The sequence below is a fragment of the Balearica regulorum genome, chromosome 3, assembly GCF_011004875.1.
Source record: "Balearica regulorum gibbericeps isolate bBalReg1 chromosome 3, bBalReg1.pri, whole genome shotgun sequence".
Lineage (NCBI taxonomy): Eukaryota > Metazoa > Chordata > Aves > Gruiformes > Gruidae > Balearica > Balearica regulorum.
In genome coordinates, this window is record NC_046186.1 from 27973954 (window position 1) to 27987898 (window position 13945).

Sequence of the window (13945 nt, forward strand, 5' to 3'; positions counted from 1 at the left end):
GAAACCAGAATTCCTCATCTTCTAAAGGTTCAAGGAGACAAAAAAAGAAATATTGATTGTAAACATCCTTGAAGAAATTCAGTTCTGCTTCAGTGTCCAATATTTCTCAAATACCCACAAATACAGCCACAAGAGTAAGCTGCCCCCTAAAAAAAAACAAAGATCGCAAGCAAATCTTTCCAACAGTGTCTGAACATCATACTCATTAATTAAATCTCAACTCCGAGAGTTTGCAGAGACATTTTTATTTAATGTGACTTCTACATGAATTCAGCCTCTGAATTAAAAAAAAAAAAAAAAAATCAAAGCAAGCTATGTTAAGTAATTATACAATCTGTTTCTCCAGAGAAATGTCTGGGCTAGACAGTTGGCACTGAAACAGCAGATTAAATTTAGAACTGAAGGGCCATGCAGTGAAGGTGAACTCGCGGCTTTTAGTTCTCTGTTGACTAAAAGCTGTACATGTTAAAATGATGTGCTCTGTCCCTGAGGCAAAGTTCACTGCTATTCAAAAGAAAGATATTGAAAAGTGACTTTTGCCCCTAGAAAGCCTCTATTTCTAATCCATGAGCAGCATACTGATGCCATGGGATGATCTAGAGCTATCCTTCTCAAGGTAATTTCCCTGACCTCAACACGGTTCTCTTAAAAAAAAAAATAAAAATATTTTCTTTGTCTTACCTGTGGTGCTACAGCCATCATGACAGCCAGAAAAATGTCACGCTTTGTGAAAAGCAATCATGTCCCTTAAACTTTGGCTCATTTTAATTTTAAATGCAAGTATTCAAATAGATCACCTTGGGATATCAGAAAGCAGCATTTCAACTCCCCCATGACTCCTCAAAGACAAAGTACATGCATAAATCTCATGATTTAAGATCTTCCTTATTATATGTAATGCAGCTGCATCCTCAAATCAAACATTTAGTAAAACATTTAGTACACTACAGTAGTAATCAGTCACACAGACATCACAGAAATATCAACTGACCTTCATGAGATGCTGATTTATCCATTTTGTGAAGGTCTTCTTTTGTACTTTGTCCCGCTCATCTGGAGGTAAAAAGGAAAGAGAAAAGGGTTTTCAACAGCTCTATAAATTATGTAGAAGATTTTTTTTTTTTTATGGACAGCTTTATAAAATTAGCATTCTAATAATGTTTAAAAAGAGAATAGCCTGTAAAAGCTCTGAAATGTCTAAATAAAATAATAGCACACAAATGTTTCTGCAGTACATCACAGCATGTCATGGAAAGTTTCTTGAGCAGAAGCTCCATGTAAGTCCCTCCAGAATGACAGCCCCGCTGGTACAGCAGCAGCACTACTAACAAAAATATAACTTCCTAGGAAAAGTTGACCATTCCCTAAAATGTACTAAAAAGATCAAGGCAAACTTTTAAGAGCTATAAATACTACTTGTAGCCTCTAAAACCTAATTAATTATTAAAGTATTTACCAATAGAAAATCTCTTACTATAAGAAAGCCAGCTTTTTTAATCACGATGCTTTTTGACTAGAATATCACTCTTGTTTCAACAGCCAGAGAAAGGACTCTTTTTCTTTTCATCCTCTATAATATGGACAGGGATGTTCACTAACCCAGATACGGGACCCAGGCACTGCCAACAGTTCACCCCTCAGCATGGGAGTTAGCATCAATGACTGCCCACAAAATATTGAGAACAAACAATAAAAGCAATAGGCTCAGGGTAAGAAAGCATCCCACTTATGGACGGGAAATATGTGGATGGGAAATATATACATGTATTCTACAGAGCCATGTCAGAGAAACACTAATCGCCACTCCAGTGCAAGAGTTAAGCTGTCTCCACAAACCTATGTACAGTCAGTAGCCAGTACAACCGCTACAGAGCCCATTTGCAGTCCTGGAGCTCCCGGGAGCAGGAGTTGTAGTGTGTTAGAACTAGGACCATCTGTGCAAGCCTAAAATAGTGAGATCCCTTAAGACCCAGTACAACAAAACTGTGTCTGTTTCATTGATTTGGGCTATTAGTAGTGTGGCCGAGAATGAGCAATGAGCTCAGGTAGCAAAAGAAGATCCCATCTGCAGCTTCTGACATCACTAGAAGACTGAATCAGAAGCAATAGTTTACATAAAAATACTGCTTTCAGATTGGTCAAAGGTAACATAAGTAATAAAATAAAAAAAATAAAATTCACAGAAGGTCCATGTTCATGGACTGTAAAGTCTCTGGTGTGATACTGAGGTCTTTCAAAACAGCATGAGATCATACAAAAGTCTGTCCTGGGCCAAACTGCGCACTGTATGCTGTTCCCAACAGCAGGGAGAAATGAGTATTCGAGAATAAATACAAAAACAAGATGAGCAAAAGCCTGTGAAGACTTTGTATACTCCTCCCTCATGTGACTCACAGACTTTCCACATGCTTATACACATCTTTGCATTTAAGAGTCATAGACGCTTTTTTTTTTCCCCTGCTATTTTTTTCAATCCTTTTTTAACACACCTATAACTTTTGTAGCCACAGTTGACTGTGGCAACGAGTTCTTCACATAGTATGTGTAGTGTATGTGTACATTCAGCTCTGTACAGAATAGCTGCTGTTCCCTAAATGCCTTTTCCACACCACTCAAGATCTTCCAAGCTTTTTCACTGCTTCGCAGCTCCATACTCTCTTATTCTAGCTGAGGACCCAAAAAAAAGAGGAGCAAGCGACAAACTAAAGAGCAAAGCGGCACTATTGGAGAAAATGAACTGGCAGATTAAGAAAAGCTTTTTCTATATATACATTTCCCTGTAGTCTTCATCTAGTAAAACAGCATTTCTGACCTCAGTTATTTATCCTAATAAGGTAGAAGTTCTGGTTTGCTAGATGCAGAGAATAGAAAATCTAAGAAATAAAAGAAACCCAGAAATAGTTTCACTTGTAACTGTTCCATTATAGGTAACTGTTTTAGAAGGAACACAAGTTTTCTAAACTGCACAATTTAATATTCCAGCCCAAAAGCCTACGTGCCTTTTTTTCTACCATACCTCAGCTAGTTTTGACTAACTACCACCAAAGTTTACACTTTGGGAAATGTTACTGTGACAACAGTAAAAAAAAAAAAAAAAAAAAAAAAAAAAAAAGAAAAGTTTTTTTAAAAAAATCCACTTCCTTGTATCTTGTTAGAACATGCAGTGACTATTAATTTCAACTCTATTTTCAATTAAAATGCTGACTTAAGTAAAAGAAGTGATGCTTACTATCTGTACACATGCACTCAGAGAAGAACTCTGTACCTTACACAAATGTGTACGAAGGAGGAAAGCTGTTACCCATTATGTTGTGAAAAAAAACAGGATTAAAGAAAAAAAACAAACACCCCCCCAAAAAAAACCCCAACCAAAACCAGAAAAAAAACCAAACCAAACACCACACTTGTGATTTTTAATCAAAAAGCCAAAAGCTTCCAGAAAAGCAAATGCACGCTAGTAGGAAAACACAGTGCAACAGCTTGAGCTCAGAGCAGAACATACAAAATCAGTGCCCCAAATGAAGTAGAAAAGCAGCAGCTTACTACAAAAGAAACACCCAGGTAAGGAAGGAAACCCAGTGAAAGCCTCTGGAGAGACGTTTCCCGGAGGCAGAGCCCTGCGCTCTCCCGAAGGCAGCCCTGCCACCCTGCCAGCCCAGCAGTGCGCGTTACTGACCCATGCAGCACATCACTTCCACCAGCTTTGCGCTCCAGTCCTTTTCACCTTCAGCAAACTCTCTCATTCTTCCCTTCAAAACTTGAGAGTTTCTTTTCTTTACAGGGAAAGGAGAGCCAAGGAGTGACCACAGCTTCTCCTAGCTGACAGAAGGTAGCAACTCCCCTTTTTGGAGGAAAAAAAAAAAAAAACACAAACCCACCCACACAAAAAAAACCCCAAAACCAAAACAAAACCAGGAGCAAACAGCCCATCTGCTGTCACAGCAAGCAAAACTGCCAGCCCTCTGGATTTAACTCACAATAAGAACTAAACTAAGCATCTGTGTTTGTTTGGTTTCAACTTTTAGGTGCATTAATATGCATCTGAATCCAAATGTTGAGCTTTGCAAACCAGAAGTCTATTTTTTTCTCCCTCTACCAGCAGTGAGTAGCAAGGAAAGAGCAGCACCACGAAAGGAGCAGCAGCAAGTGCTCCTTAAGCCAAGGTAATTTAAGAATACAGGTGAGGCAGGAACTGCAGAAAGAAAACACGTCTTCCTAGATCATCTGATCTGTAGATCATCACAATAAACCCTCAATGGTTAATTAATCAACTTGAGTTTCTCTGCTTTTACCTGTTATTGCAGGCACATATATTGCAGACTTTATTCTAATGTATCAGACATACAAACTGAAAGCTGCTTTATAAGCTTGGAAAGTACCGCAACAAAACGTCTCCCGTCTTAATAGATTGACACCTACTTTATGAACCTACACTACAACACAGCAGCAAGGTACCATGCATCTAGAGAGGCTCCAGATTAGAAAATCTGGACTTAAAATCTGTTGCCACAACTAAGGTATCTCACTGCACATTCTTGTCATTCCTCAATCCGAAGGACAAATTCGGGGGCCAGATTCTTCTAACACGGATGCCCCCTTCCACAAATCCCTATGGCTTGCACGGATCGCAGCGTCTATGAATTAGAATGGTTTCTCTGTAAAACAGGTTTATTACCAGGATTACACCAAAGAAGACACATGGCACTGACCCCCCTTGAATGCTCTCCTGGGGAGAAGCTGCGGAGTGGTCCTCTGCCTTAAGGCGACCTGAAACCATCTCCGAGCAATTGCACCAGATGCCACCAGCTTGAAGGAGCAGAATAGTGCCCTTATCTCCACAATGATGTGAGGAAAGGCAAGAAGAGTGCCAAGAGTACAAACCCCTTCAGTTTTCTAGGCGAGCTGCGAATTGCTGGTTTTTTCTTCATTCTAATAGTGAAAATATCAAAGTTTGGATTTCCTCCACCTAGTGACAGACCTGCAAAAAAATCTCCATTTCTCAGGCAGTCTTTTGCATTGCTAAGTTATATTTGCTTCTCTGATGACATTTATTTGCCTACATGAATAGTTAGATAGGCAACAGGTTCTTCTACATTCATCCAGGTATTTAACAAAAGCCCTGATAGGCATTATGCCTTACTCACGTATAAATGCACTAATTTTTCTGCACATCTTGTTGCTATTTACAATAACTATTTATGTTAAACTCAAAAAGCTGTGTTAAAAGAACAGTATTAAGGTTACAAAGTGAAGCACTCAAGTGGAGTTAAAACAGGAATTAAAACTGGCTGTGAACCCTTAACACAACCTTCTTGGGAGTATACATTATGGTATTTAATGAAATGGTCTTTTATTATTTTTAGAGACTACAGTCTACTGCATAGAAGGGGTGTTACTCATTTAAGGAATAGTTTATTCAATAGTGTACTTCATGTTGTTGGATACAGGGCACCAAAATCATTCATCATTTTTCAAGCTCTGAAGACAAAATTCATTTCACAATAGGTTTTCCTCTGGTATTTCTAATGTTCCTTCTGCAAACTAGACCCTGGTATCTCAAATGCTGCACTCAGAAAATAGAGCATAATTAACATATGATCTCTTGGGAAAACATCTGGGTTTTGACATTCACTCAGAATCACAAAGCTATATAAAAAAATAGAGGACAAATCCAATTCTCCAGCATGGTCAGTGCTTAAACACCTTATCTAGGAGGCCTCGCTCTCTACTCCTGCAAACTCAACCTTAACTTCTCACAGGCCTTCCATGTCTGTACTAATTATTCATTCTCGCTCGTTAAGAACCAGGGGACATCCAACAAACCTATCACAATCTGAAGCAGTCTCTAGGAAGGTAAAATCTCAGGTCAAACAAATCTAGTTTGGAACATTAAAACTACAGGTTTTTCCATAGGGAAGGGTTGAATAACCTTACTAACAGGTAATCTACCATCTTTCATATCATTAGTAGGTATTGTTAATTATAGCTGGGTTAAAAGTATCTGTAGGCCCTGTATATCAATTTTGACTATCTGAAACAGTGATTCAATGAAAACTACCTCTGTTATGAAGAACTGGGATTATTCTCGATCCTGTGTAGTATCCTAAATTAGATAAACTTAGAAATGAATAAAACTCTATTTATTATGCAGTAAAATGTATGAATACAGACCTATGCTATGAACTGTGTACTATTGTGTCAAATTTTCATTAAGACATACAGCATACAAAATCATACACACTTTGGCAATGACTTCTAATAATAAAAAAAATATATATGCTTCCTGCTATAAAAATATCAAGGCTGAATTAGCATCCATGTTTCTAACAAGATGATAGCTACGGTAAGGGCATGTAGAAATGCTTAAAAAACTCTGAAAAAATAAACTTAGGGGCCTCACATGGAGATTTCTGCATATTCAATGCCACTACAACAGTCAAGATAAAAACTGAGTCTACAAGTGTTACAGTTTTAGGACTTGCTTTTGTGGTCGTATTTACTGTATGAGAACAACTACAGGAAAACAGGGAACTCACAAGTTATTTTCAACAGATTCTAACTTTACCAAAAAAAAGGGAAAAAACAACCCAAACCCAAGAAAACTACCACCAAACCCAGACTTCTATAAAATATTTAACAATTTAGTCACCCAGAACTAGAATGGCAATATACGTTTAGTGTTTGTCATGAAAGATTAGATTCTCTGCTAAAAGTTTTGTTATCTTCACTCCCAAAAGTGCTGGGTAAATATGAGTTCTCTCAGAGTCAGCTCACCTGACAACCAGCTTTTTCTTAAGTATTTGCTTCCTTTAACAGAGCATATTTTGCCACACGTAGTGCCTTATGTTTTATATTTCAAAACAATACTTCATGTATTTGAATATATAATGGTGCTCTTCTTAAATCAGCTGTTCTTGAAGAGCAGGAGACATTTGTCAAGCTTACAAGCAACATTTTCTATTTTACCACCTCTGCCATTTTTTTTAATTTGATCAGCTACCCCTTGGATTCATGAAATCAGAACTCATAACATTTCTTGTTTATGTCCCTGTTGGTGCTCACGTATCAGGACAGCTTGGGGAATAGCACTAGCAGTTTGCAGGAGCTTGCCTTGGAGACAGCATCACGTTACTTCTTTTTTCGGAAGGACTGAATGAAGGCCTTGTCAGCCAAATACAAAATAAGAGGATAACTGGAGACAGACTGGTAAGGTACAGAGTTTAGATGATATAGAGGAAGAAAGACAGGAAGGGTACGGAGCAAGGGAGAGACATGGTCCACATGTGAGAAGGAAGAATTAAAAATGCAGATATAGTTTAGGAGTATAGATAGTGAAATTTGGATAAGAGAATTCAGGATAATGATGGGGTTTCACCCTGTTGGAAAACTGTCAAAAAAATCAAGAGGCAGCAGGATAGACAAGGATTCTTATGCAAAGGATATATCCTACTATTTAAGGAATACAAGCAAAAATGAATGCTGTTAGGCACTCGTCAAGTAAGGCACAAACTCTTGAAATGCACTGCCTAATTGAGGCTCACTTCCCAAACAATGAAAACCTAAACCCCTCTTTTAAAGTCTTATTTCATTGAGGTAAAATTCCTTCATTTCTCTTTCCCACTTACAGCTTATTGCCATTGCTTCCTCCTTCGTGACAAGCTTCAATCCCAACTCACCTGGTTCACGGATGTGAAGTTTCAACTACCACTGATGTGTCCCACGCACAAAGGGGCATGAATGATATACCACTGCATATATACAAATGCAGCTTTTCAGAGAGAAAGGTATGTGCTTCTTTCTCACTATGTTACTCTCAAATGTCTGAAATTTGGAACTGATGCAGTGCCGCAGAGGAAGTCAGGTTATGCAAGAAAAATATCCATCAGCAACTAGAAAAATCTAAGGGAAAGTGCTTACACCCAAAATAGTAATTATTTATTGTTTAAACCCTGTATGTCAAGCTTGTATTATGTGGTGTTCCCATCACTGCTCACACTAGTTTAACCACAAACTACCCAAGGATGGCAAAAGTACCACTAGATCCTTCTTCTACCAAGGCATTCAAAACCAGATGCTGCCAGAGAAGGACACTGGTGAGGCGAAACTCGGAGCTTCCCTGTGTCTCACAATCAACTGCTACTCTCATAAATATTTGGCAATGGGCATAATCTGACCTGTATTTTCCTAGAAAATGTGTCCCACTCAATTATTGCCTCCTCTGACAAGGTCTGCATTCATACGGCAAGGTTACTTCAGATGAGTAGCTCCTCTTCTGCACACTCCTAATCAGGCAAGCCATCAGCTCTTACAAAGCTTCATTTTATACCTCATGTCAGATCATATATACACATAGTTATGGAAGCAATTCAAATTTACTCCTATCCTGAGCTTTGCATTGTTAATTTAAATAGCAATGAAATATGCACCTCAGTTGAGGTCTTCTCTCAATTTTTCTGGTTGCTCCAATTATTCTGTGAAGAATATAAGTCTCTCTACACTTCAGTTTCCTCTCCTCTGAAAAAACAATTCAAATTTCGTACACACTGGGGTGAAAGGTCACATATTCAGTTGGTTTGATAACAGGGATAAATCAGGATAAAAGTTTTGCCCATTTATTCTAAAATCTGATGCCTCTTCATGCTCTACTTCTATTAAACTGTGGACTACATGCAACAAGAGCTGAGGATGAACTAGAAATTAAATGTTGTTCCTGGAGTTACAGTCAAATAAGACCAAACTCAGACCTCACTGAAGTTAACAGCTAACCTTTACTAAGTAAAGCCCCCATTGGCTTCTACGTGATTACGGTTCAGCCTTCACAACATAAAAACAATCAATATTTAGGATCTCTGATATATTTTTCTAAGTAATTTTATTTTCCTGTCTTTCACAAAATAGTATTGCAAATTTTACTTGCCAAATCATTTCTATGGGTATACATTTAGCTGTAAAAATGCAAATGTTTTCTGCAAAAATGTTCTTCAAAGAAATGAGCAATATAATTTGTAGGCAGAATGTGAACTAAATTTGATGACAGACATAAATGCACCAAAGACTGGGAAGTGCTCAATTTTATACAAGTTGCAGGGAAAAAACATACTAAAAATGACAAAGATTGAAAATAAACCGGGTAACTTCAGCATTTTATTTTTCATAACATTCAGTCATCCCTTCAGTGGGCCTTCCCAATGAAGTGGACTGGAACAGCTGCAAACAGAATCCAAAGATACTGTCCTTTCATCTGTGTTTTACTTTAATACATGTTTGTTCACCCAGTGACCCACTTCGGTAGCTTCCCAGCCTTGCAAGTGAAGCAATGAAACAACACTGCAGATTAATTCATGGAGAGAAGACTTAAAATATTACAGAAGTTTAAATGTTGTAATCTGGAACGATACTTATCTTTGAAACTCTGCAATTCTTCATACGTAATACCAGGATATTCTGTTTGATTAATATGTCTGTTTATTAAACTGGATAGAACAGACTACAAAATCTGAAATGAACTGCTTTGATATGTTAGCAGTATACTTGCAATGAAATTAAAAGGCTTGCAAAATAAAAAAAAAAGTCTTTAGTCACATGTAAACCATGTTATTTGCTCTGTCATCAGGTCTTGTAAAAGGCTTTGCAAAATACAGTACACTCTCTGGAAGATATGTTCCTACCCTGCTGTAAAATGAAATGCAACATTTAGACTTATATCCCCAAAACAATTTGTTAACTGCTTAGATGGGCTTATCAGGACTCAAATATAGAGTCAACAATAAAATAATAACACGAGCTGCACCATCCTCTCCAGCTGTATGCAGCCTAGTTGTTCATATGTTGGTTCTTAAACAAAAGACTCAGTTCTATGTGCAAACAAATAAGAGCAGTTTTCCTGAGTCTATGCAAGATAAAGATCTAGCAGAACTCCATCAATCAACCAGGAGGAGACGACTTCTCTGGAGCTGGGGCAGCTCAAGCTACCTGCGTGGCTTGGGTACGCTTGCCTCCTGGCCCCAAGGAAGTCCTCAGGCTCTTGCTGACTAACTCTGGAAACTCTTTAACAAGTCTCTTTGGCTAATTGTAGTAAAACAGCTGTACCTGACAGCATGAATTCGCATTCCGGTCTTACGAAGACCTAGGCTGCTGTGGCTAAACTCTTCCAGTTTCCCAACGAGCCGCTTCCCAGGTATATCAGATCATGCATGATAGCGTGAATGATAGACTGTAACACCAACATTCATAATCCAGATTGATACAGACTGATCTCAAGAGATACTTGCTGAAACAGGACAGAAGGCATAGCACAGAATAGTGTTCTCTGTTACCACCATAGTTTGCTAGAAACAAAGTAAGACTTCTTGGTATTTTTGGAGGTCAGAGCTTAATTCTAATTGCAGATGAAGGAGCAATCATAAAACTCCCACTGATTCTGACCAAGCTATGACCACCTCAAAAAATCAAACTAAAGACCACACGTGGACAAAACCACACAAAACCCCTAAGCCATCAGTGACTGGCTCACCATTTAGGCTTGTGATATTCTGTAATGCACTGCGCCTCAACCCTACAAATGCAGGTTAATATGAAACCACAATAGGCAGTAAATAAATGCTTTCTACCCTGAAAATAATTAAAAATTTGCTAATTGCACACCCATCTGGCTCAAAAAGAAACTGCACTCATCAAATTCTCACTTGGACCTTTTTTCTGCCTCTCCTTTCCATCTATGCTTGAAGCAGGATGAAGAATTCAGCTGGCCTACACCTGAAACACGTGGGGATAACCCAGCTGCGTAAAATCTCTGCAGGTTTGCCTAGGTTTACCATCCTACACAGAAGATGCTACATATATCTTCAACTACTGGAACAAGAGCTGTATTTCTGATATGATTTGCAGGAATGTAAATTAATGATACCCACACCTGTATGGAAGAAATACTGCTATTTGTGTGTGCACATACACCAAACTCAAGAGGAACCCAAAGGAATCACTCTATTCGTAGGATCTCAGTCAGCCAGCACTTTGTAACGTTACTGTAGTAAGCAGGTAACTCACACCTCATCAAAAATGACACATGCAATAAGCTCAAAAAGCATTTTTCTAGTGTCTTCCAGTCCTAGCAGTGAGCGCTCCAAAAAGTTTAGAAACACAAATCAAACAAAGGTACCAGCCCCTGAAAGTTTACTGCTGAAGTATAAAACAAGGAATCAACCACTGATACAAATGGAGGAGAAATACAATGAAATAATAAAATAACGGCATTTACCCATAGGCCTGTTCCAGTTAAGGGGGGAAAAAAAAAGTTATATAGCCTTAAACTTTCTTATTTAGACTTCTTAAAAACAAAACAAAACAAAAAACCCACAACAAAAAACCCACCGACTTATTAACCAATTCAAATTAACTAAAGTCACGTAGAAAATATGTCCTATGCAGCACTATAGATCTCCACGTCCGACTCTTTTCTGACCAAAAAATCACTCCTAGGTAAGTACTACACTAGCACAATATCCTGTGAACAAAATTCCTGAAGTTCAGTGACCTCATCATGCATTTCCTTTTGTGCAGCCCTCTCCCTCAAGCCCTATAACAGGGGAGATATTTAACACTACTACAACAAGCCCAACAAAGCAGAACGCCACAGACGACAGTGAGCATCACTGAAAAAATCAGGTTTCATTATTATTTGATTTCTGGCTTTTATATGAGAGAGAAGACGCATGTGAAAATGTCACATCCAGCTATCAAGACCCATAAAACCTGCACATAGTCCAAAAAAGTATCTCAGCAGACATCACACTGCTGCAGGGCATATCACAGCACCTCTTGACTTGTGGCTGTATCACCTTTTTACATCATCACCTCAACCAGAATTTAAACTTGTTTTTTTTCTTTTTTTTAGTGGGACGTCAGCAAGTTCTGATACAAATTAAAAATGGGTTTCTACAGTGCAAGATGACAGGTTAGGTATTTTTAAAGGTTGAAGCAAATTTGAACAGAAATCCCATACTGGAAAGATGTGCCTAACCAAACAGGCAAAAGGCTTATGAGACTAAAATCTACTTCTTCAATCTGGTGCAAACTCATGTCACAGCAATAGGCAGCACTGCACTAAGAAAACTGCAGTCGTTTTCCCCAAGAAGTTAGTGGAGATTTACACTGACTGTGTATTTCTGTCCTCTGATCGAGTCCTCCTTCACTTTTTACATTCTTCCATGGAGAAAAAGCAGAGGGATACATTGCAAGAAATCCATAGACAGGCCCTGAGAGAAGACCCAGAATAGGGTTCCCTTTGCAAACTGTTCAGCCAGCCTGTGAAGTCCTGCGCCTGCAGTGACTGTGCTAACTCCAGACTGCCACAGAAGATGAAGAACTGGAGAGAGAGCAGCAATGTTTCCACGTGACACACGTAGCCTCTGAACAGCATGGTTCACATCGCCATTTCCTCAGAACAAGCTAAGACTATGAAACTTTAATGCAGTGTACAAAGTACATGAATATATTCACAAGCAGAGTCAAGACAGCTTGAAAATTAGGGACAGAGGTCTGTGATGCTGAGTTTGGCTAAATCAGTAGGTCTTGCTCTCCCTCTCATCTTCACACACACTAAAACACATTAAAGAAGATTAATGCAGTTTACCTGTGATGTCTAGATAACTGGAACAAGACTAAGAATCACTGGGCATTAAAAAAAAACCCCTCTCACCAGCTGATGTTTACACCACGGACGTATATGATACTGCTCCTCATTCATCTCCATTAGCACACTCACCCCTTGTTCTCCGTTCAGTTTCACAAACAACAGAAGATTCTCCCCCACAACAAAGAAACAGAAGAATAACTACTAGGATGTTTTCCGTGGCACGGGAAGACAAAGAACACACATACTCTGAAACCACTATCAGACTTTCAGAGATTTAATGCCAGCTCACATAAAAAAAGTTATTAAAAGTATTCCAGCGAATTTAGTAGTACTGTATTTAAATTATTCCAACCAACTTAATTTGAAGACTTGGCCTAAAGAACACACTTTATTTTTAAAACAAGCCTACAATAATTTGGAAAGTTCGTTGACCACTTTCCTTGATTACCACACAAACCTGGAGTCAGAGTTGAAGTGTTTCAGATACATTTTGTGTTTCACCAGGAGGTTCTATAGCCTTAATCCACTTCACAAAGATTTATTAACAAAGCAATTTTTTCATTCATGTAAAGAGAAACCAGTTGATTGAACTGTCATGCCAAGATGTGCAAAATGACGTTGAGAAGGCAAAAAGGAAAATTATTTACTTCAAGAATGAGATCTGACTGCTTTTCAAATATAGTGTTGCTATACAGAACATACAGCTGTACAAACATCTGGAAAAGCAGTGGAAAGCAACTGGAAACTGCATGAGTGTTTAACAGCATGCTATGGGCAGGCAGGTGGCCCCAATCATCAAATTATCTTTCTCATCTTAAATTCTTATTCTAGATTTCAGAAAGTGTAAAGCGTGCAAACTTCCTGAGCATTTCACCAGCTTTTTCATCTCCCCATTTAACTCAGACCTACCATACATAGTCAGTCTATATCAAAATGTATCCCTGCCTTTAACTTTCACAGAGAGCTGTGAAAGCTTTGTATGACCTTCGGTATGATCACAAAATTCCTGCTCTTTATCAAACAAACATTCTACCTGTGCTAATAAAGGAGATAAACCACATAATTTCTCTATGTGACTACGCTGGTGCTATTAAGTTAAATATAAGAGCTGTGAACTCAGGATACAGAGAAAGGAATAACAGTGCTAATTTAGTCACATAAAAATTATCCTGAAGTAACGATCACTCTTTCTTAAAGTGAATTTCCACATGTAAACAACCAATTAAAACGACATATTTTATTCAATGATCTGTTTCCTTCCCATATTCATGGCAGCATGGATTGATTAAGAAAATACAGTACCATTTGAAT

General features: G+C 38.3%; 1 protein-coding gene across 14 annotated transcripts in view; it reads right to left on the reverse strand.

Moving 5' to 3' along the window:
• Positions 1–13945, reverse strand: part of DST (dystonin) — a 315509-nt gene that overhangs the window by 215309 nt on the left and 86255 nt on the right. For all 14 annotated transcript variants that reach the window (XM_075747388.1, XM_075747384.1, XM_075747380.1 and 11 more), the window contains one exon: positions 992–1053. In XM_075747388.1, the coding sequence (XP_075603503.1) occupies positions 992–1053 (62 nt within the window). The remainder of the gene's footprint in view (positions 1–991; positions 1054–13945) is intronic.